The 25741-nt window shown below is 31.3% G+C and overlaps 2 protein-coding genes across 15 annotated transcripts in view; one reads left to right on the forward strand and one right to left on the reverse strand.

Annotated features, from left to right (window-relative positions):
* LOC132728564 (myosin heavy chain, non-muscle-like) overlaps nt 1-9918 on the forward strand; it is a 76126-nt gene extending 66208 nt beyond the window's left edge. For 13 of the 14 annotated variants that reach the window (XM_060714212.1, XM_060714223.1, XM_060714208.1 and 10 more), the window contains one exon: nt 5979-9918. In XM_060714212.1, the coding sequence (XP_060570195.1) occupies nt 5979-6102 (124 nt within the window). In that variant the 3' untranslated portion in view covers nt 6103-9918. Of the gene's footprint in view, nt 1-2188; nt 2219-5978 lie in introns of all 14 variants that reach the window. The other variant, XM_060714222.1, reaches the window with a different exon arrangement.
* A 2588-nt stretch (nt 9919-12506) lies between these two features.
* Nucleotides 12507-24746, reverse strand: LOC132728569 (uncharacterized). The gene is made up of 6 exons (XM_060714228.1): nt 24550-24746; nt 20652-21246; nt 20229-20387; nt 19385-19630; nt 16917-16986; nt 12507-16623 (listed from the first exon to the last, which is right to left on the reverse strand). Exons 2-6 carry the CDS (start codon nt 21225-21227, stop codon nt 13919-13921), a joined length of 3756 nt encoding a protein of 1251 aa, XP_060570211.1. The 5' UTR covers nt 21228-21246; nt 24550-24746; the 3' UTR covers nt 12507-13918.
* Between the last annotated feature and the right edge of the window lie 995 nt (nt 24747-25741).

A 25741-nucleotide genomic window follows, 5' to 3' on the forward strand; every position in this document is an offset into this window, starting at 1 on the left:
GATCATGATGTAGCTACACACGTCACCAGTTGTCTCCGCAAATTATGCAGTTTTGTTTCTAATGTGTCTGTTTAGATATTGCTGTATGTTGAAGCAAAGTTATTATCTAGCATTTTAAAGGAAGGAATTGTTTTTCAAGAGTTCAAGAGAATATCTTTGAACAATTTAAGTCCTTTCCTTTAAAACTTTTTGTTGTGAAAGGTTAAAAATATAAGTTTTATGTTGCACTATTTACGAGCATGTCATAAAAAAAAAGTTTAATTAAACCATCCAAGAAAACAAAAATGTGGGCACTTCCTCCCCTAGATTTTTATCTTCTAGTTCTTTCAGACTCTTATCTCAGTGTGCATCACTTTTAAGCAAAGATATACTGCATATTTTGCTTGTTTTTGGTCTTGATGATTATGCATAGTATTTTATCCATTTGTAATGTTTTACCAAACTCTTTGTATGATAGGTCAATTGCTTGATCACTGTCAAGTGAATATGTACTGTTTTTGGTCCTGTGATTTGCATCGGAGTATGTCCTTTAATATTTTATGTAATGTCTTGAGCTAGTTCTCTGTAATGGTTCTCAAATGTACATGTGCATAATTTCTTCATGTCCTAGTTTTTATCATGACCATGTTTTATGATACAGTACCATATTGTCACCTTAGTTCAGTAACAGGTTAACTTCTTATATAATTCAATAAGAGTTTACTCGTTACTGCGCTAAGATAACCAAATGCTAGTTTGTCCATTAGTATATATCACACTTCTGCACATTAGTTTTTTGAAAGACAATGATTTGATTCATATTTGGTATGCAATTTCATAATTAAAATAGGCCATATTCAAAGTTTGGTTACAATTCATTGTATTCTAATATTATAATGTAATTTATACACTGTGATTGTTTTGGATGTATATATTTTATAACTATATATCTTATATCTGTGTGGTTCTGCTTTGATGAGAGTTCATGGAGTTACTTGTCTACTTTGTGTATGACTATGTTCATTCTCTGCATATTGACTTCACCTAAAAACCTTCCCAGTTTAAACCTCATTTCAATATTATCATTTCCATAAGCCTTAAGTTAAATTACTTATTTACAAGACTGTATCTCCTCCAAAAAATGGGAATATTGTTAAAACATCACTTTTATTAACCAAGATATTGTTTTACCCTGTTTTTCAATCAGAACCTTCCTCTCATTGAATTAATGTGCATACAAAGTAAACAAATCATATGGCATTGTAATTTTTTAAAAAGAAAAAAGTTGATATGGCTCAGACAGTTCATATTGGTATAGAAATAACAAATAATTGCTCTCTTGTGCCTAAGGATTGCTTTATTTTGCCTCCAAATTTTAAAATGGCCTGTAACCTTTATTTTATATTTATTTAATTCTTTGTCAGTCGACTTGTATATAGAGATATTTGCTGCTCAGTTCAGGTCATTTAGAGTAGAATGCTATCCAAGCTTTTTACCATATTTACATTATGCCATCGCCATTTTTATTCTGCGTCTAGTGAATCAGCTTAGCTGCTGCCTGTCACTTGTTATATTTACTGCAAATTTCATTAAAGATATGCTTTTGATCAGCTTTTTCATTCTTGAAATATTTAATCTAAAAACATTAGTGATGATCTTAATGTGCGATCCTGATTAACAAATTGTTGTTTTAGTGTTTGTAGCATAAAATCATTGTAACTCTAAAATAAAAAATAATAATAGAAAAATATTGCTATTTAAAGGTAGAGCCAACAAAAGTGTTTCTTATCTTGTATTGAACATGAACTCCATTTTACAGAGAAAAAGGTGTGTCTGTTGCTTTTTTGGTCAAACCTCTTGCCTCTGACCTCAGTGGGTTCGAATCCCACCAGGAACTTTGGATTCTGTCATGTGAAAAAGCTATCCAGCTAGCTTATGGAGTCAGTGGTTCTACTCTAAAATAATGCACAGAGGGGCACCTGAGGTCTTACTTCTTTAGTAAAGCTTGAATAGTCGCCATACGACCTTTATAGTGTTGGTGTAATGTAAAACGCAACAAAATAAAATTGAATAAAAAAAACCCCAGAAAAATGCTTAACATACTCTGTGATAAATTTCAATACGTAATTAAGTCTGTTATTAAAATTTGCATAATATCAAGATAGAGGAGTTTATTTTTGTTTCACATATTACGATGTTTGCTTTGTAGGGTTATTCCAGAGAAAGAATAAGTTTATTGGTAAGGTTGCAACAACCTGCATCCCAGAATAAAAAGATACATAATGAATCTCTTGCCTATAATGTTATAAAACCGAATGGCATGTCAAGTTTCCAGCTGTTCATAGCCTTCTCTTTATTTTTGCAGACTTTTCTATTCAGTATTCTCTTTCTTTTAGTGGCTCTTTTCTTTTCTTTTGAAAATGTTTACCAATTATTTATTTTATATTTTGACACACCCCATCTTTCCAAAAAAGAGGATGGGAAACATAAGGTGACCATTTGGTTTGTCCGAGGAATGCTTTGTTGATGCTGGATCGAAGAAATACAAAAAAGTTGTTTAAATATGTTTTTCCTCAGATTAAATCAATGAATTGTATCCTATTTTGGTTTACTGTCAATTTAACTTGTGTAAGGGCTATCTAGGTGTGCCATATTATGCTAGATGGTCCTCTCTCTCAAGTTTATTCAAATAATTTGCCTTGGCTCTGAGTAGGGGCCAATGTGTGCACCAAACATTGATTTAGTCCTCAAGTTTAATGTTTATTCTGACCAGTAACTTTATGGTCGATCTTGCAAATAGGTATAAATTTTTTGTTTACAATAATTTACAATATTTATTGATAAAAAAATGAGGTTACCTATAATGTCATAAATATTGTCACCTTAGTGGAGTAAAGGGTTAACTCCTATTAAATTATATTAGGTATTAACTAAGGTGATGAATTATACTACTTTGAAAGAGGTAAGGAAAGTGGTTCATTTAGCAAATAAAGACAAAATATTTTAACTTGTTATCTATATTTTTGGTAAAGGTACAAGACTAGGTAATGAAAGGTTGTAACCCATGCTAGATTTGATATTAATGTCATACTGATTTGCTGAGATATATATATTCTATCACCCTAACACTCACAAGTGTTTTTCCTCATACATCAGTTCTGAGCGGATTACATAATTTGCGCCGTGTCTCGACAAAACCAACATAGTGCGTTTGCGACCAGCATGGATCCAGACTGGCCTGCGCATCCACGCAGTCTGATCAGGATCCATGCTGTTGGCTTAAAACCCTATTACAAGTAGAGAAACTGATAGCGAACAGCATGGATCCTGATCAGACTGTGCGGATTCGCAGGCTAGTCTGGATCCATGCTGGTTGCAAACGCACTATGTTGGTTTGTTATGACGCAGCTCAATTTTGAAGTTAACTGCAATTCTTTCATTTAAATGCACCATTAAGTTGAACACAATTTAAGAACTGAAATGCTTAAAATGAAGGGTCCTAATGTGTAAATCGTTTTGATTGACCTCAATGGTTTTTTTTAATTGCTTATGTTTGTTATATTATATATTTTACGCTTACAAGTATCTCACAGTCATGTACATTTTGCTGTTTGATCTGAATTTGTAATTATAACTTGTATATTATAATTATTTTGCTCTAAATTTGCTTGTTTTCACAATAGAAATAGTGTTTTTCTTGTATATGTTTTTTTAAAACTCTATGTAATTGTATATTATTGTTTATAACAAATATGCTATTCTTTATAGTAATCATTGTTTCTTGGCGAACAAAAGCAGGTCTCTGATGAGTTGTGAAACCTAGACTTGCTGAATCTGTGTAATTGATTTGCCCTGCTTTGAATTTAGAATGGTCCATTAAAAGTATAAGGGATTTCAATATCAAAATACAAAAATTGAGCTTACCAATAGTATAGAGCCTGGTCAGACTGCACAGAGGGGTAACTTGGTCTTCTTCTATTATAAGTAATGCTAGAAAGTGCCATGTGACCAATTGCACTGGTCTGTTTATCCCCCTGTGTCACTGTCAGTCTCTTGAACAGTTAGACTGGCAAAACAGTGAAATGTGGGGGCATCTATGTCCTTTTCACACATTTCTAGTTAATGTACAATTAATGCAATAATTAAATTTATAATCTATCAACAAGAATGTTTTTTCTGTATATCAGTATTGCTTATAGACTTATTTCATACTTTCCATAAATTTATATATATGCCACATCTTATATTACTATAAGAAAGAGTGTATTTGTTAATAACAATAAAAAAAAAGAAGTTTTAATTTGGTTCAAAATGTAAATCAGTTTAAAAATTAGGATCAAATTAAGAATAAAACCTGGGTCAAAATTAGGATCAGATGTCAAATATTAAGCACAGCTCTTGAAACTTGATTTGAAATATATCTAAGATTTCACAAAGAACTTCGAGCCAACTGTTTTTTCAAATCTGTTTGCATCAACATGGAAAATGGTTTGAAATATGATGCTAATTTTGATCCTTTATAAGTACAGAGGCTGCCCATTGCTTTGTTCTTTAATTTTATTTAAAAAGCTTATTTTTAATTTCATTACATTTTGCTAAGCAAATTTAGTTTATTATTTTAACATTGACTAAAAACACTTTTTACATGAGCTGTAATATTGCATTATACACTTAATGGATAAGTTATATTCTGGATAATATAATTTTACAATATTGATTCTTTATCTTTGTTTGTCTGTATAGCTTTCTACCGGAAATACATGTAGATGATTGTTGATTATTAATGTTTTCATTAGATTCCTTTAGAAGTCATAGAGTTATCTTCTTTCTTGTAATAGACTGTTATGTTTATATATAGTTATTTAGTTATTTTTTTTGCTCATGGTCACTCAAGACAGCATTATGACATTTTCTGGCTAACAAGGGCTGACCGAGGCTAGGAAGACGTTTTACATCATAGGTTCTTATAGGTAAAGCTGGTAGTAAACGAGAGTAAGTTCAACAGGAAGGTAAAGTTTGGACGCGCAAACCGTGGCTAGAGATTAAAAAATGGGTTAAAAAATCTTTGAACAGCTTCTCAAAGAATCATTTAAGAAGATTTTTAGCTCGACTTTTCTATGAAAAGGGGAGCTATCCTACTCGCCCCGGCGTCGGCGTTAGCGTTGGCGTCACACCTTGGTTAAGTTTTTCGTACCACCCCACTTTATTTCAGAAGTATTACAAGTATGGCTTTGAAACTTACCATACTTGTTCACCATCATAACCTCCATCTACAGACAAGAGTACATAACTCTGTCAAGGTTTTTGACAGAATTATGGCCCTTTTTTGACTTAGAAAGTGTATTGAGCTTGGTTAAGTTTTTTGTACCACCTCACTTTATTTCAAAACCATTGGAGGTATTGCTTTGAAACTGACCATACTTGTTTACCATCACGACCTTCATCAACAGACAAGAGGACATAACTCTGTCAAGGTTTTTGACAGAATTATGCCCCTTTTTGACTTAGAAAATACATTGAATATGGGTAAAATCCACTTATTGCCTTAACCCTTTGAGATATTGCTTTGAAACTTTTAATGCTATTTCACATCATTACCCCCATCTGTACGCAAGAGAAGGTAACTCTGTCAAAAATTAAGGCCTTTTATCGACTTAGAATCTTGGTTAAGTTTTTAGTACCAGTCCACTTTTTGACTGAACTGTTTGAGATATTAATTTGAAAGTTGGAATACTTGTTTACAATCATGATTCCCAAACATGTCCAGGAGAAGGTAATTCTGTCAAAGATTTTATTTGAATTATGGCCATTGTTCACTTTAAAAATACAGAGATTCTTGTATTGCCTTTTACTGCAAAAACTTTTTTTATTGGCAAGCAATAAAAAAGTCGAGCGCGCTGTCTTACGGACAGCTCTTGTTGATCTGGTAGTGGATGAAGTGTCATTATCTAATTTTAGTGAAAAATTTATTCATTTTCTTTATTCTTGTTTCGTTTTAGACCATCTGCACGATCAAGTACAGCACGATCAGTTTTGTCGATGAGTCGAAACACGCCTCTTGATGATGATGAAGATGACGAAGAGGAAGATACTGCTAATAAGACTAACGACACTACTGCTTGATTACCATGACAACGGTGATTGGATAACGAAAAAACATTTTTGGGCGTTATTTTTGTTATTTTAATATTAATTCGGAGCAATAAACTTGTAAATATATTATATTGCACCATGTTAAACGTTGATAGAAAAGCAAGTTTTGTTGAAATGCTGTTTTCAGTTCTGGTGCATGGAAATGTATTTTAAAATTTTTGAACTTCTGAAAAAGTTGAAAACGGAAAGAAAAAAAAATAAAAAAAAATATATGTACAGACTCTTGAATAATTATACCATGTATAATATACATGTATGTGTATTCTCTTAGCTAATAATGTAAACAAGTGATAATACTGTACCTAGGTGCCTGTTTAATTTGTGATATAAGCTTATTAATATTTGTGTGAAGGGGAACAACTCTATGTATGCATGTACTTTACTATGTTAGGAAATATTATAGTGTTGATTTGTAGCTCAGTTAATTTTTAGGTCAGGAGAATTTTCCAGCCACAAACAAATAATTCACTTTAATATAGTACTCTGAAACGTCTGGTCAGAAATACTTTAAATATAAACTTAATGACATCTATACATGCTCCCCATGTTAGTATTTTTTTAAATAAATCTGAATGACCTTTTAAAGGGGCACTGGAGATAAAGATATTAAAATACTTGAATGACATTGTCAGATGAAAGAATTGATGGATCTAATCTGGATTTGGTTTGCAGTACCCTCGGGGGGTTTTCCTTATTAACTAGTTATCCAAAAATGGAGCATTTCTTATTGAACAATTTATTTGTTTTAAACTAGTTCTATATTAGAATCCTTCATTTCCTTGCATGAATTGAGATCTTTTTTCGATGTTTTTTGAAATGTTAAACATTTTATTCTGTTGAGCTGTTTAGGGTGATTATTTGCCCTCCTGTTAGGTGTTAAGGATGTAAACTACTGCTTATTAGCAAAATATATCTTATTTTTGTATTTTTGTTTTTGTATTTATGCAAGCCAAGCTCTTTGTTTTATTACCATTTATATAAATTTTTTTGCTTTCATTTTTATAAGTTACTGTAAGTTTTGTGCGAAAGGTGATAATTGTTCATTTACTCCCGACGTATTTCTCCACGATATTGTTAATAACCGATTATCATTTCGAAAGATGGATTACAAAAACTTAAGGATTTTACCAAGCACTTAGATTATAACAATGCGACTGAACTTCATACTTACCATTATATATTAATTTCATTGGTCACTAGAGATGATTTGATGTATGTTTCGTTTTTTGTCTTTTGTTTGGATAAATATTAAATAATCAGGTACAATTTTATCATAAATGAATACACTAGGACACATTTTTTAATGTAGTTAATTATTTAGCTAATATGATAAAGGCTGTAGCTTATTAGGATAGAAGGATGTTTTTCCCCCTGCAAAATATTTACTAGGTCAAATAGATCACAGTATAGAACTAACATTTTATCCCTGCTAATGCATTCCATTTAATTACAATATTGAAACTAATAATATTAGTTTTCCACATAGGTAATTGATGAAATTTGTTTCGTCTTGTTTTGCTCTGAGCAAATCGCATGAGTTTCTTGCTTTTTTATATGAACGTGAGCGTAGTGTTTTACCTGACTAACAAGGCGCAATAAGCTTATGAACTAGTTTGAAAAGCTATGGCTTTAGTTGTAATACTGAATCAAATTGTTGAAATAAGTGCAAAAAGTTCATCATGGATGAGCGTCCTTTTGATCTGGAATGTGATATTGATATAAAAGTTCATTTCACAAAAATTCGCTAGCAAAAAAGATTGTTAGAGTGTTAGATTATATATGAACTATATACAAAACATTCTGTTAAAGATATGAAGAATGAGTTGCTGTTAAGAATTTGTGAATGAAGTGATGTTTAGACTGTCTCTGTTTGTTTATGAATATAGATCTACGTCATGATTAGATCTACGACATGATGAATATAGATCTTTTTCATGATGAATATAGATCTACATCATGATGAATATAGATCTTTTTCATGATGAATATAGATCTACATCATGATGAATATAGATCTTTTTCATGATGAATATAGATCTACATCATGATGAATATAGATCTACATCATGATGAATATAGATCTTTTTCATGTTACTCAAGTCCTAGTTTTCATAAGTGTATCAGAAAAAGAAAACTGGAGAAAAATTGGAATAAGCATAAAGTGTAAATTTTTTAAATAATTTAATTGATTGACAGGTGTTTTTTCTGTTGAATGTAAAATGAACTTGATTTAATAAGTTTTAACATTATTAATTTATTGATAATTTTAATTATTTTGAAGTATATTTAACATAAGAACTAAGATTCTTATTTTCAAGATCGTTATAGGAATAAATACTTGAAATCTTTGATAAAATAGTCATATTGTCGGCAAGTTTTTTTTTTGTTTCACAGTTTTCTTCCATTATAAAGCATTGGACCTATTATTATATATTATGTATATACTGTTATCTATATATATATATTATGTTTGCATTGGCTATTAGCAATATTAATTTTGTTTAAGGTAAATATTAACATAGGTACTTTAGTTTTCTTTGTATTTTTATTTCTAAATAACTGAACAATCTCCAGACATGGATTACATTTGTTAGATATAATGTAAAATTTTCCAGGTAACTTGTGTTCACCCATATGAAACCGTGAAAGTGTCAATCAATTATTGTCCGATATCAAATTCTCAATGTGTAATCTCAAAACGAACATATGCTTAAAGAAGTATGTTTCACTTGCCATGCTTTTAGTATAGATAGGGCTTATTATATAATTGGTGTGATTGAAATAGGACAAAAATAGTGCTATCATTTTTTTTACATATTCATAATATAGTTGACCTTTTGTTTAGATTTGTTTTTTTGTGTGCTAAAACTGTTAGTTCTAAGTGCCGTAAAGACAATGAAAAGCATAAATTCACATGAACATTTTTTCATAACATGATGTTTTAAATGGTTTCCCAGCTTTGAATAAACTTACACATAACAAAATGGTTGAATGGCTAACAGTAAGTACAACATATCATTCATAATTGATTCAAAAATCACGTGGCTCCATATGTAGTTTAAAAAATACTTCCCATATATTGAGAAAAAAATGGAATATTTAAGCAATTATACTTAGTTGGATTTAGTTGAAAATAACTTCTTCTAAATAATGATTGAGAAAGGGATGATTTGATTGTGCCAAGACTTGCAGTTATTTGTTCATTGACTGGTTTAATTGTTTATATTTTGAAGAATATAATTTTTCGTGGTAACTGAACATTTATAATGTTTTGTTTTGTTATATTTGCATGGTTAATATACTCACGTCAAGCATATCAAATTTCTTTACATGAAATCTGCCTTACTCTTGTATATTGAAAAAGAGGATAAGTTTTATAACTATTGTCTCCTGTACAATACTATAAACGCCACTTCTGAAGCTGTGGATGTTCAACTGGTCAATTACCATGGTATTGTATTTATAGTACTGAATAGGCCATACTAATTTTGTGACTGTAAAGGCATTTATATGAATATAAATTCAACATCGGCAGAAGATGGTGTAGAAATAATGTACGAGCCGTCATCAGTCGTCATTTAAGACCTTAGCATTATTATTTTCCTTTTATGATAACATTTGTAGTCTTCTTCTAATTCACAGTTTTATTTCTTTTTGAATTTTTTTTCTTGTATATTTTTTTCTCTTATTCTTCACTTTGCTGTAGCTATTATATCCATGTATGAACATTTTGTAATGGGAACAAAGTATTTTTATGAATCTATCATTAAAAAGTTTGAAAGGAAACTAGTATTTGTTTTCATGTTTACATGGTTTATCCACCCTGTATACAAGATGATTATGGATGCTACCACGTTAAAAGTCACAATGTGGCCTTTTCAGTGTAGTTGGCATCACACAAACGTAACTATGTAAATTTTTATTCATTGTCGAACCGAGGATTTGTTTGTGCATCTGACAGCATCTGCGTGACACGTGTCATGTATTCTTGAGTAACTCCACATCTCATCTATCACGACTATGTCTCTGATCACGGAGATTTTTGCTTTAAATTCCCCAAGGTCTTTTCCCTTTTTATAAATTGGGACTTTTTTAAAAAAAAAACCCTTTTAAAAGTTTGAGTTCATAAATGCGGAGATAACCCTTTAATCCTATATTCTTTATCGTTGACGGTCAAATTTTAAAATTACGCTTCTTCAGACCTTATTGATTCCCATACAAAACCCATAATCTTGCCCTGGTTTGACTTAATGTTACCCTTTGTGATCTTAGAAATTTTCTGGTTAAAAGTTTTGCATGCAAAATGTCAGGTATTTACTTTCAAGCTTCCTTCATGCCTTAAGGATCATTCTAAGATGCCACTGTTACAAGCCCATATTTTAGCATATATGACTTTGTGACCTAAGTTAAGACTTGATAAATGTTTTGCATATAAGATAGTCTTCAAAACTACTAAATCTTTACACATGCCTTCAGGATCATAAATAAAGGTCACCGTTAAAGTCCTATATTTTTCACATAAGCCTTTTTGTAAACTTTAAAATCCTGGTTAAAGTTTAGCATACAAGATCAGTCTTCAAACTTTGAAACTATTCACTTTGAATCATCGTACATGTCATCGGAATCTCAATTTTATTGGCAACTCCAAGACCAATACTCTCGATGTATTTTGATTGAATAGAACAATGTGGAAACTACTTTTCGTAGTATGATTATTTTTCACGATGTGGACAATAGTGCCTCTTATAACCAAGAAAGATAGAAGGCTACACGCTGGCTTCTGTCGTTCTTGGAGCCATGACCATACGTTTTATATTTCCGTATAGGGGAGTTTCTCAGCTATCAAACGAGCTCTTATTTAACAAATCTTCCTTTGAAAAAAATACATTCATGTTAAACACGTAGCATACTGACAAAAGAAAACGCCTCGCGGACTTGAAGCCTATGCAACCTACTGCAATAAATATTACAGAAATTGTGTATTTTTACGAAAATAAGCCGGTTTTAAATACTTTAAAGAGTAAAGCAAATAAAAGCCAATGCAATTTAGCGTTTGCGAAAAAAGTGTTTCCGGCTACTAAATTTTTTAATAGGGAGTCTCAAGGCGTTGCATTTGCACAATAGCATTTGGTCGGGACAAATACATAGGTGACAGTGGTCTCCGGAAGATATAGACTTACATTCATTACAGAAGGAATTGCCGCGCGGACTTGAGCCTATTCCACATGGACATTTTTCGATCCTGTTTGTGGGCTAACACATTTTGTCTTGCATTCCCGTTTAAAACGAGCCTCAAAGTTAATGCTCTAGCAAATCTGCATACAAATCGACGATGGTGCTACGGAAAATGATGTCTTTTTTTTTTAAAGAAAATACCTACACGTTATATATCTCCAGAAGCAATTGCCGCACTGAGTGAAGCATATGCCACACGGGCATTTCGCGACAAGCACAATGTGCCTTATATTGTCGTTACATGAGACTTGAGCTATGTAACCGTATAAAGGGAATACTGACAGTGGGCTCCGGAAATGGTGTACTTGTTTTTAACCAAATATGTAAACTATACATGCTTACACAATGAAACGCCGAACGTTATGCTATGCGGACATTTTGCGACCTTCTTTCTGACAAACATGTAAACATTGCATACATATAGAGTCCTGTATATGACATCACAGGGATCTGTATTATCAAAACAATATATAAATCATGTGTTCTTTATTTCATTTCACAGGGATCTGTTTAAAAAATTATATAAATCATATGTCTTGTATATGACATCACAGGGACCTGTATCGTCTAAACAATATATAAATCATGTGTCCTATATCATGTGTATATCACATTACAGAGATCTTTTTATTACATGCTTTTCGGTGGTTTATAGAAATATATCAGTGAGTTAAAAACTGGTAATTTCACAGTTTTAAACAGTGAAATTATCAATTTGATAATTTCACTGTTTTGAATTTAAGCCCTTATGTTGGGGTTCATGAAACACCAGCGTCACAGTATGGAAACCAATTAATATAGGACGTCATAAATTGACTTTCAAGTTGTATTATCATTGGCGCGTTTTCATTAAATATTAGGTAAAAATGTCTTTTTGGAAGCTTCTTTGCATATAATAAAAAGAAATTTTGTTTAGTTCAGAGTAAGATTGGGAAATATATTTCACCTTGTGAACACCAAAAGATCATATTTCACTCGTGGCTGCGCCACTCGTGAAATATACCTTTTGGTGTTCACTCGGTGAAATATATTCCGATCTTACACTGAACTAAACAAATATCCTCTATATAATCTTAGCAATAATAAATCATAAATCTTGTATTTGGCATCACAGGGACCTGTATCATATAAACAATATATAAATCATGTGTGCTGTTTATCACATCACAGGGATCTGTATCATCTAAACACTGAATAAATAGTGTTCAATATTTCATTTCACAGGAATCTATATCATCTAAACAATATATAAATCGTGTGTCCTATATATGACACCACAGGGATCTGTATCATCTAAACAATATTTAAATCATATGTCCTGTATATCATATCACAAGTAAAACATATATAAATCATGTGTTTAGTTTATCACATCACAGGGGTCTGTATCATCTAAACACTGAATAAATAGTGTTCAATATTTCATTTCACAGGCATCTATATCATCTAAACAATATATAAATCGTGTGTCCTATATATGACAACACAGGGATCTGTATCATCAAAACAAAAATAAATCATGTATTCTATATTTCATTTCACAGGGATCTATATCATCTAAACAATAAATAAATAATTTTTAATACATCTTCTCTCATTTGCCAACTTACATAAAAAGTAAATTACGTAACTCTATTACCTCAAATATTTAACATGAAAGTTCTGTAGATGTGAGCTTTTTCAAGCGACGTTATATATCCGTCTATTACTCCTTAAATTGTGTTTCTAAATTTTCCGTTTAACATTGCTTTGCACATTATTTTAAATTTTATATTATCTATTCATATATATTATTTTTTTGTGAAAACAAGAACATATAATGTTTTTAAACATAATTCAAATATTTCTGAGTATTTTTTGTTTTTTATAGAAAAATTCATTTTGAATAAATTGCTCAACAGTAACCATTCCGATTATTCATATTTATCAAAAATACATAATATTTAACATCTTATGTTTTATCTAACACGTGTTTATACATGTATAACATATTCCCAGTTTCTCATTTTTTGTTGAAAATATATAAAAAAGGCATTTACTATTTCTGTCAACATTTCATAACTGTCCCCTACTCAATATATTATATGACAATGAATTGCATTCCTTCTCTGATTTTGTTTATTAAAACAGTACGCATAATACTTATCTTATACTTGATTTAAATTAGATAGAAAAAAAACAGAATCCCTAAAGAATGCCCAACACGACAACATTGAAAATGTTGCAGGCTCGGTTTGATTGAGCCTGTTCATTGAAGGTAGTGGTAACTGCAAGCAACCAGCAACTTATAAGCAAAATTCAACATTTAATACGAACAGGTAAAATTTTGAAACAATCGCAGATGTGTTCATAAGGCGGTTATTATGGAATCTTCAATGTGATTCGTAAGTTTCTAAATCACCATCTCTATAAACATTAAATGACTATCTGATTTATCCCCTTCTTATCAAGATTCAATACATTTTCTTCTTTTAAATATATACACAACTTTTATTTTTTTCCAAACGCAGCCTTTTTATTGAAATGTTTAACAATCCACCATAGAAACACGTCAATTGTTTGTTGAAAATAAGAAGAGATTTAAATCATCATTTTTAACAACGAAAGATTGCCCCTTATCTTTTACATGCTGCATTGCATCACTTTCCCTTCCGCCTCTAAATTCTTTCGGTTCCAGTGTTGACATATCAATATTACACTCCTCACCTTCACTTGTTATACAACAATATGATACAATCACATTCACAGTATGAGGAATGTCAGGAAGTCTATCAACAAACTTCCGCCATGTTGTCAAGCTCATTTTCACCATAAACAGCTCAATGTGCTTCAAACTTTTCATTTCAAAAGGGAACTTTATTAAATTGTCAGTCAAATTAAATCTACTTAACTCAAGCTTACTGAGATTGTGTAATAATGAAAGTACTGAGGCAAGTCTCCCTGTTACATTTGGAGAATATAATTGAGAATTATTAGACACACCTACAGACAACATAAGTTCTTTCAATTTGTTAGATTTTCTAATAATATCAAATACTTTCTCATGATTACCATTATCCAATGTCTCAAATCTGAATACTTCAAGGCTTGTAGTATTAGCATATGTCACATCAATGCCAGCAGCCACATGAAGATAGCGAAGCTGTTTATGTTTTGATAGATCTACATCATGGTGCTCACTACACTCACATTTAATTTTTTCAAGATGTATTTCTTCAAGATGACTGTTTCCCGCAAGAAAATTACAAAATGCAATAGTATCAATATGACTCATTGTTATATATCTCATTCTTAATGCTACAAGATTGGTCACACTGGGTAGACAACTTATAGTTGTTTTACACACTGGTTTCATTCTTTCACTAAGAAAATTCCCATCAAGAGACAGAGATTTTAATGTTGAGGCATTCACTTTAATTGTGCCAGCAACAGAGTCGTTAACCTTATCATTCACCTGTTTATTACTCTGTGTACTCGACAATCCTTGGTCATATTTTATGTCAATTCTATGTAGACGCTGAAACTTTGATAAACGCTCAGAAAATAAAAAAATTCTGGTGTTAATGTCATATACAGAAATAGAACGAACATAGTCAGGAGCTATTTGCTTTTGATCAATACTTGAACAAACAATTTCATTGTTACTAGTTATAACCAAATTTCCTATATAAAATACAGGACGATTCTCTGTAACAGATGCATTGCATTCTTCTATTGACTCAACAATAAGTTTTTGAATATTACTTATGCAACTAAGATCACTATTTATTGTTCTGTATTCCTTTTGGTCATTTGACACAATATCATATATGTATTTTGAAACATCTGTTGCTAATCTAGGCTCTAGACCACATAGCATTATGATAACATTTGACTGCTCTAATATGTTATTTACTGTTGAACATTTCTGGAAAACATCTTTAACAAACTGAGAACACCTGTCTAATTTAACATTTTCTCTACTCTCGGGTGAACCTTCTTCAGTTATGAATTTGATAGCAATGTTCACCGCAGCCAGAAATTCTTGCATCGATTTGTGAATAAAAGAGAACAACAACCCCGGTGGTTCAGATACAGATAAACTTGGACATTCATCTTCTGTCAGAATTCCAAGTTTCATACACCTTTCTCGAACTTCATCAGATATGTTTAATTCGTTAAACACAGAAATGTCATATGTCAAAGACTTTACCTTAGGACAATTAAACAATGTCTCGTAAGCCAACTGTGACACATCATATATGAGATGGCTGTTTATTTTACATTTGTTCTTAGCTGTTAAATACTGAGGAAGTTTGACCTCCTGAGAATCCTTCTTACTTTCTGTACAAGTTCCTGTAGTTTTCAATTCATTCCAGGTAAAGAAAAGTTCCAACATACTGGCGTAGATTGCACACCTTGATGTTTTGTCCAGCTTTCCATCAAACCATAAACATATTAATTGTTGAAGCATAATTGGAATTTGTTTCAAAGTGACCAAAGACTTTTCTCTTAGCCTTTTCTCACAAGCACTAGCCTCTTTACAATCACGTCTTCTTGCATTCAATTGTAAGACTGTGTTTTTTACCATAAATTTCTCACTATCTACGTCAAATCCTTTTAGATTCAGTAACTGCTCAATCTCTGAGTAACCTATTCCTAAGTTGTGAATCTTCCAACGCCGAGACGTTGTTACGATTGTGTAATCCTTGGAAAGATCCTGCTGTGGCAGACCAATGGTCTGGAATTGATCACATGTCTTCCTTTCAGTAGACCATTCGTCTAAGCCATCAAGCAAAATCATAATCTTTGCAGAGTCCTTTTCAAGGACTTTGCTTAAAAGTTCATTATCATACTGACTTTTAAGCATATCACGGACAATATCTATGTCTTGATTGTGTCTGAGAGAAATGAAAAACATGAAATCAAATTTCTTCATTGGTTCAATATCATTAAATCTGTCGTCTACATGTTGTTCGTCACTGTGTGCCATACACCAACAGTTGATCAAATACTTACAAAAGCTACTCTTCCCAGACCCAGCATCTCCAACAACATATATAGATTTCAGAGGGACTCCATTCTTTATGAAGATCTCTGACATTGACGATATTTCTATTTCTTTAATCACTCCTTGATCTCCTTTTATTTCACTTGTTATAGTTGGCCTAACATAAATTTCTCTAAAGCTACATTTCTGACCTCTTGGTAGTAAAGGTGTTGTTGAAACTTGCAATAGAGTTTTGCGATATTTTTCTATCAGCTGCTTTTTAAATTCTAAAAAATAAATAAAACGAAGACGTAGAACACTTATATACATTTTGTACTTGTAAAAGAATTATGTCTGGTTAAATGTGTGGTCGTATTTAATAATTTTAAAATTGCCTTTGTGAAATAGAGTATCTTTGTAAAGACAATCTGTAAGAAATTCTGTACACCTCTTCAGAAAAAAATAATTCTTTTTAGTTATATGCAATTCAAAGAAAAATCAGAATGTATTTTTGAGAATTTTATCACTTAACTTTCTACATACCCTCGTGTAAACAAACTTAACAAAAACATAAGCTCACCTAATTTGGCCTTCTCCAAGTCTGACTGACTTTGATTCGTGGAATTTTCTTTCGTAATCTTTTTTATTTTCTGCAAAACAACATTATTAAATCAGTATGGAAAGTATAGTTAAAATATGTATTCAATTATTAAAGATAATAAGATGTTTACAGACATTGCTTAATGTGTCTTGCCGTCAATTAAGACGCCTCGGCCAATTAAAATCAAATCAACAAATTAAGGTATATACATGGAATTATTATGCAGTTCAGTGAATTACCCTCCTTGGTTGATTTAGAAACTGTCATAAGTACTTTAATGTTAGTTTCTGACAACCTAAATGTGGATAAAATACATAGACACCTTCCAATCAATGTGAACTTTGGCTTAGGAGATGATGGACAATCTAAAAGCACCTGTAAGTAGGGTTCAGTTGGCATTTTTAGCTCCAAATGGATGCAATATAGCCAAAAATTGGGTTTTAAAGTGCTGTTAAGCCCAGAGGAACTATAGTACTACACAAAATACTTATATTTACACATCCATCCTTGATATGTTAAAGCAATATTTATCAATTAGTTTTAGTGTTTAATGGACATTTACGCCATAAAAGCAAATTCTTAAAGTAGAAAAATAGAGCAGAGGTAATATAAAAATACTTAGTTACACCCAAAATGCTACTCTGTATGCACAAATGGTGTGTTATACATAATCAGGTCAATATGCAGTATTTTTTTTAATATGTTTACATGTCTTTAAGTGACATTTTGGCCATCTATCGGTATATAGTGGGTGTGATTGTTGGATGTCAAAATAAGTTTCATTTTGCCATAATTCCTTTCAATTCATTAATTCGCATGAACGATACATAACTCACGTGACGATAAGAAATTTCTGTAAATATCAATTAAGAATATACCTGCAACGTTCAACCTATAAAAAGAGTGGGACAGACCTTTTTATATTTTAGTCGGATTTATTTATTATCCTAAACATGTTCCATTATAAACTGTTGGTCAATTACCATTATTAAAGCTAGTCCTTTGAAATATATAGTCAATTTAGCTCAACTTGACAATGAAAAGATTAGCATAATATCACTTTAATCTTCTTCCAGAAAGTCTGTTGGTAATGAATTATTTCAGTTTTGGTTAAACTCACTTATTTTGTGATGGATAAAACCCTCCCTGTCACATACAATTCTAATTTTTTGCAGCAGTTTTATAATGAAAATAATTTGTTTGGTTACCTGGATGATTTTATGGACGTTCTTACAAAAACTGGCTGTACAATAGTAAATTATGGATGAAAATCACATGTTAACATTCATTTTCAGAATAGTAGTATTCGGAATATGGCATTATGGCGCACGTTGGAAGAAAAGGAATTTAAAATCGGCTGTAGAGCAGTGCAGTTACATCCATATTATTGGTAATTATATAAGAAACTTCATAAATGATTAGATACAAGGATATAAAACATTCAACATTCCCTTTAGGTCAGATTACTGTATTGTAACACAGTCAGCGATTGGCTGCAAAAAAGTGCAGGGAAAACCGTAAGATTCAATGGGAAATCAGTTGACTGGATGAAAATGTAATGTTTACAAGTATAAAAATTATTTAAGAAACTTACATTGCATTGTTTTCTTATGAAAATGAACTATTTCATAAGTATCTAGGATAATTTCTAATTTGGATATTTGCATTTTAAAAAAGTTTGTCTTGTGATCAGCAAAAAATTTCAGTGAAAAGGGGGGTAATCATGTTTTGGGACATTTTGCGAAATATTTGGTTGGTCAATCCTATATAACTACATCATTTTAATGTGTCGGGCATGTCATTCTTGTAGAAAAATCACATGTTTAGCATGAATACTCAATTTTAAGATTGGAGGTTGGTAAAGTGGCCATTTCTTATATTGTTTGTCTATGGAATAAATAATAAGCAGTTTGACCTAAAATATAAATAACCTACACTCAAATTTCAACATTGTTAGTAAATAAATCATGGGAATTAATATCTTGGCTTTGAGTCTTTTGATAATGGAGAAGAACTTTTCGCTTATGTAGAATTTAGAATGATAAATGTGTACACTAATACATAAGAGAATATATAATTTAAAATGATACATATATTAACCACCTCATTTGTCATGAACAAATATTTCAAGTCTGGCTTATATCATCTGAATATTTTACAAAGTTGTCGAATATCCAACTAGTAATGTAGTCTCAAATATTTGTAAGGTTTCACTTCGATTTTTATCTCCTGATATATTTTTTTTCCACAGATAACCCATGTACGCAATTATCAAAGATATTATTAAGACAATCATTCTGGAAGATCATAATTATGATGACCTGTAAAGTTTTTAAAGCCCAAGTTTGAGGACGCAAGACCCCGTTCGACGGAAAATTAACTGGTCCTAACAGCTCCCTCTTTATCACTATGAGCTCAAATGAGATACAAAGAACAAATCGGTATACCTCTTTCTGCTCGGAAACCACTGTCTCAAGATCAGAAACTTTCTTTTTCAAATCCCCAAGTTCTTTTTCAACTTCTAGTTTTCCCTCCCTTTCTTTACATAGTAGTCTTTCAATGTCAGTTAACTTCTTTTTCAGCTCCTCATATTCTTCATTTGTTGATTTCCGATCTTTTGCCATTTCTTCTTTAATTTGTTGCAGAATTTTCTCAAGGCAATCAGTAGTAATTATGAAGTCTTTCTGCTTCAGCTAATATAAGATACAAGTTTTGTTACATTTTCATTTTGAGAACTTGTTGTTATTTGATTTACAATACTTACTCTTCCAAATGGCATATTGTATGTAAGTTTGGTTCTTAATTTTAAATTTTACCTCACAAATATTTGCCATAACTTTCCCTGCGGACTTTCAAAATCTAAATCTTTTTATGAACCGCAACAAATAATTTCAGATGATGAATAGCTGAAGCTACTCATTGCAAAAGAGAAACATCTCAGAAGGTAGTCCCAAAAGTAAATGTGAGTTTTAGCTCCGCCCACTTTCTTATTTATTTTTCATCTTTGTTTTTCACAAATATGATATGTATTTGGCTGATATAGCACCATATTTCATTGGTAAAATCAAATAATCTTTTTGTACCAACAAACTCAATGTCGTATTTGTACATTGTGACATTTTACATGGATTTCTATATGATTTTATTTAGCTAAATCAACTTTAGACAATTTTGCACTTGATTATGATTTAATCGTATTGAACACATTCAATTTCCATAAAAATGTGTTTTAAATCGGAATGTTGTATTACCAATCATTGTAACTATACTTTATAGAGATTTTACACTTACATTTTCGAGCATTGTTATTGCTTGTTGAGACTCCGGGCGGTTTTCGAGTTCCTTACTATCTTTTAGAATTGCAATCATATCATCTATGTAAGAATTAGCATCATTTTCCTCTAATTCCGTACAGCTTGAATGAAAAATCTCATTTCTACACTTTCGTACCTATTAAATTGAAAACAAAGCTTAAGTCCAACCTCAGTGTCTGCAAAGTGTTCAGAAAAAGACATTTTGTTTGGGGATTTCAACTGTTAAAGGAGGTACATATCTTTCAATCATGAAAAAAACTGGTAAGAACTATTCCAATCTAATTTCTAAATTACTCTCACAAATAAATGAACTTTGACGCTTAAAATGCAATAGGCCTAAAATTCTACATATGCAAAAACTAAACAACAACAAAGAAACATTGGAATTATATGGATTTACCTTTGTAAAGATGTTTGATCCTGTAAAATTGCATCCAAAGTGACTATGAAAATAAATGTTGTTTAAAATAACATGTATTAACCCTGCACAATCAGTGTCATACGCAGATGGTTTTTCCTTGTACCCAGGAGCATCTATAAAACATTTACAAATGCTCCATGGATGTACTGACCACTGCTGGGCATTGGTGTTTTTCCAATTCGGTGCAGGTGGTGTGGATGCACAGTTCTTTATGATATAGTCATATATGGCGCCACATATGTTCTCTGGACAAGCAGCATTTTTGTCCTTAGGAAAGAAACAGCTACATTTGACTTGTCCAAGAGGACACTCTCTTTTTCCAGCATTCATTACTTTTTTGTGGTCTGGCTTCAGAGTTTCAACTTGACAGGTTCCACATGTTACAGTCGGTGGTATAGATTTTGATTGTTGAATACTATCTCGGATATGCTGATGCTGTTTGATAGCTAAGTCATTACAGAATGGCGCAAGCCCGTCGGCTAAATATCTAAATCCCAAAACTGCCTTGACCCACTGTCTATACTTTTTGTTTTCTAATTGAAGTTGATGTGCCATCTTGATACTCTGTCAAAATCTAAACAAAATGAAAGAACATTTAATTGACATTTTATACAAATAAGTACATTTTGGACATTTTGGATTACAATGCGAAGTCTTATTTATGATACATGATGTAAAAGACTGAATATGAGGGGAAATATTCTAAGGTTGGAGGAAAAGGATTTGGTACAACGATATCACCCTCTTTTATTTCATCGCGAACTGTAAAAATACTACTGAAAATAGTTTGATCTTTAAACCTGTTTAACATGTTGTGATCCATTTTGGATCACCTGATGATAATTGTTCAAACTTACCTTTTTTACACAATACGTCTGTACATGTTTTTAAATAACAAAATGAACTTTTAAAATAAAAAAAAATCATTTTTGATCCACTATTTTAGGCCAGTAGAATTTTATTTTTAAATCTAGATCTATGTGTTAAATAATTAATATTGTATTTGTCTATATTACTCATAAGTGTATATATTTTTCATGTACATGTACTTGCTTTTTTATTAGATCTTGACGCAATATTATTCTTTGTGATATGTCGCTAATGCCTACCAACTTTCTTGATTATACTCAAACGCTACATAATTCTACAATATTTAATACCTAAATTTAACAAATAACAAGAAATGCACATGCAGTTGATATTCTGCGGTGAAATATATGGACATCGAAAAAAACATTTTCATATATTATATTAAATTTCCACTAGTTTTTAATGAGCATATATTTTGTTCAAATTGGTAGCACATGCATTTGTTATCAAACAAAAGTGGTTTCCATTTCAAGGTGTGAGTGAGATTTGATAGTGAGTGTAGCAGTTTTTCTGTGAAAGACAGTTGGAAACCATTTATCAGGGGAGTTCCTAAAGGTTCTATATTGGGGCTAACTTTATTCTAATGTATGTCATCGATAAGTTATTCTGTAAAAATGTTTGCAGTCGATACTAAAGTCCATAAAAAGTATATTCCGCAAAAGACTGCGACGATTTTCAATTTGATCTAAACACACTTGAATTATTTGCCAACCATTGGTTTCTACACTTTAATGAAAGTAAAATGCATTGTTCTAAAAAATCAGACAGTCTTTACAATTTCACTTTTCTTGGAATGGAACTGCGTTGTGTGAATATATTTGTCAGGAGAACTTGGTAGTTATTATATCTAATACATAAAACCAGTGGACTTGCAAAATAGCTAACTTGAAAATTGAGTTAAAACGAGGTGCTTGAAATTTATTTACATCCGATATGATTAAGACATTGTACACGTATGTAAAGTGCCTGGGACTTGCTAATGATACGATAAACTTGTCTCGCTCGGTGTCATAAGATCTGTACGAAACTTATAAATTTACTCCTAAGCAATAAATACTTGTAGGACTTAGTGTCTCTTTACTAATAAATTTCTTTTATGTTATCACTGATTGATTTAAATAACATTTTTCAAGTTGAGAATACAAATCAAATGGTGATTCTAACAATGCCTTTGAGACAAGCAAATCGCATGCAATCTAGGTGTTACTATGATCTATTCTATAGAATAATCGGTATGCAAAATGACCAATATTAAAATGATTTGTAAAATTCGGTGTTTTTGTATGTAAAATATGAGAACAAGAGATCTTTAACAAAACTATATACAATAGTAAAAATACCTTAGTATACGCAATTTTAACGCAATTTATGTATCATGTAAGTTTGCAGTATTAACACAGTGCGTAATTACGGTATACATCATTTAAAAACTTTTTAGCCACGTATGTCTCTAAGTATAACAAATATATGATTTGTTGAGTGTTAGGACAGGGCTTTTTATTTAAAATTTTTCTTTTTCATAACAAAAATGAATGACACTCTTGAAACTAAATACGTTATTAGCATTTTGTTACAAGGAAGCCAAATCCTAATGCTATTATACTCGGACAAGATTGGACATGGATTTTCTTTTCTAAAACTATTTTACTGATTTTTTTCTTCAAATATCTCTGAATTTCTTTTTGTGAATAATTTTTGACAGGTACGTTTTTAAAATATATCTTTTCTTTATAATCATCAAATTGTTCTTATATAAAGCTTGAGTTCTGTTTAAGTCGGTGCTAGCGGGTGTGGGGGACGTTAGGTTTTATTCACCACTGCTGATGAAATCAATTAAACGCAGGTAGCCCATTCGCAAGCAAAAATTGCATTTAAAGATAATAAGGTTGCCATTCAATTAAGATTGATCTTTAAACTAATCAATATACAAGAAGTCTCAAGCGTCTTTTATCAAAAGAACGTGCACAGTTTCGGGTCGATTTCCATGTAACTTTAATTCTGACTGTAAATGATCTTAAAATAAAATTATGCAATCAAATTGTCTATGACAAATATGATAATGCAGTTAATTTCATAGAATATATATTTAAGCAGTAAAACCTTCTATGCCATATATGGGAAAAAACAACAACAACAAAAACAGTTAAATCAGCCATGGCAAACTAACTTAAAACTCCTTAAGTTACATGATAAAACTGTCAGCCTTTTTAAGCATCAAAGATAATCCAAGAAGTCCTCTATAATCAACTATTGTAAATCTTCCAAATAACGGATAAACCTTCCACTGCTAAAATAAATAAGGAGCAGAAACATTTTTATTTGAGAAAAAAAGATGAAGTACTTAAAATGAAAATGTGTTTTCATAAACAAACTGTTTTTTGTTAGGAAACAATAAGTAAAAAAATCATCTCGGTAAAAAGGATAAAGCTGTAATCTATCTATATGATTATACAAATAATTATAATAATTCATCCGCAATCGATAACATAACTAAAAAATTAATAAAACCATACAGGTCTAGGCACAAATCAACTGTTAACTTCCCCACTGAAATAGGGTGAAACATTATAAAAAAAGCTAGGGCGACTTTATAATTCAAGCAGACAAATTTTCTTTTGTGCAGACTACGATACAACTATCAAGTATAGAGCCATAAACGATCACGTTCTACATGACAGAAGACAAGAATAAGGTTGTGTAGGCCTTTAAACATTTGATGACAAAGCAGAAAAAATTTAACAAATATATCAAAACGTTAAGTACATGTAGTTTAATTCATATATTAGATGAACTGCACAAGGTTTATAATTTTATTTCATAGGGCGTTTGTCGGTTGCTGTCTCTATCTTTAACAAAATATATTTCTATTGATTTTCTTTCTCTTGTGTTAAACAAACAAACATTAAATATAATATGCCTTTAAACATGTTATTTTGTTTTTCACAATCATTTTTATATGTTTACAATATAAATTACATTTATAATATATGAATGCTCTCAAACATACCGTGATTTTATCATAAATGTCACCCTGGGCTTACTTCGGCCATCTTGGTATATCGATCTCCAATGTAATAGCTTGTAACAGGGTTAATATTTTCTATTTGACGTCAGGTTGTTATCGATAATTTATAGAATTCAGATCAATAAAGGAAGTCAAGTTCCCGGTGTGTACCTACCTGTTAACAATTATGTGCAGGTAATCCAGATTGCAGTAACGGTTAAGATATAGTTTAACCATGTAACTTAGTGATATACAAAACGTATTACATTAACAGGACAATTTGTTTGAAGATTTGTGTCTCGTTTAGCTATAAATGACAAAATTGCTCTACATTAAGCATTTTGATTCAATACCAGTCAACGCCTTAAATGAAAACAACAAAAATAAATCACTGTTAAGAGATGTCTTAAGCAAGACAAGAAGGTGTCGGGCTGAGAGAGTTGTCAGGACAAAGTTGAAATCTAAACAAAACGAGAAGATGATGTATTTTTATGAAATTACACAGTTTCTTTACTAGCAAAGAATGCCACTTGATCTAGAGTATGTTAAGTTAGAAAAGTTTGCAACCATCATAGTGTGTCTTATATTGCCGTGGAGGAGAAACGCAAAGCTATTGCATGAGTCAATTGACTTTGAAATAGTACCAAAAGCGAGCTGATCGGTAGGCTCCAAAATACTGTATTTGTACGAAAATACGGGATGTTTCAAGCTTTCCAACGATTCTTTGTTTATATGGCTGATAATGCGCTATAGAGCAATAGTATTGAGTTTGGCACAAAAGTACGAAAGTTTGCTTAATTAAGTAGTTGGTGAAAATGCTACATTGGCAAAGGATTATCACATCCGGCTTGTCCTGATGGCGATTAGACTCATGGCGAAACGCTTTAGTTTCCACTCGTTATAAAACAGGGTGTTATTCAACAAAATTGGTATATCGACTCGGTAGCAAAGTTTTACAATAAATAAAATATTTTAGATATGCACGAAACGCAAACATGTATGTATAATAGGAAAAAATGATGGTAGAACCTTACCAAAATGCTCTTTTGTGTAATATGTATATTACGGACACATAAATCAAAGAATACATCGAGCAATGTAAGCTTGATGATAAAAATGATATCTTATTATTTAAGACAAAATGAACATACTGATGATATGTCGCATGATGGCATATTGCATTAATGAAAACATA

The sequence above is a fragment of the Ruditapes philippinarum genome, unplaced genomic scaffold, assembly GCF_026571515.1.
Source record: "Ruditapes philippinarum isolate M1 unplaced genomic scaffold, ASM2657151v2 ctg2779_1_1_1_1, whole genome shotgun sequence".
NCBI classification, from domain to species: Eukaryota; Metazoa; Mollusca; class Bivalvia; order Venerida; family Veneridae; genus Ruditapes; species Ruditapes philippinarum.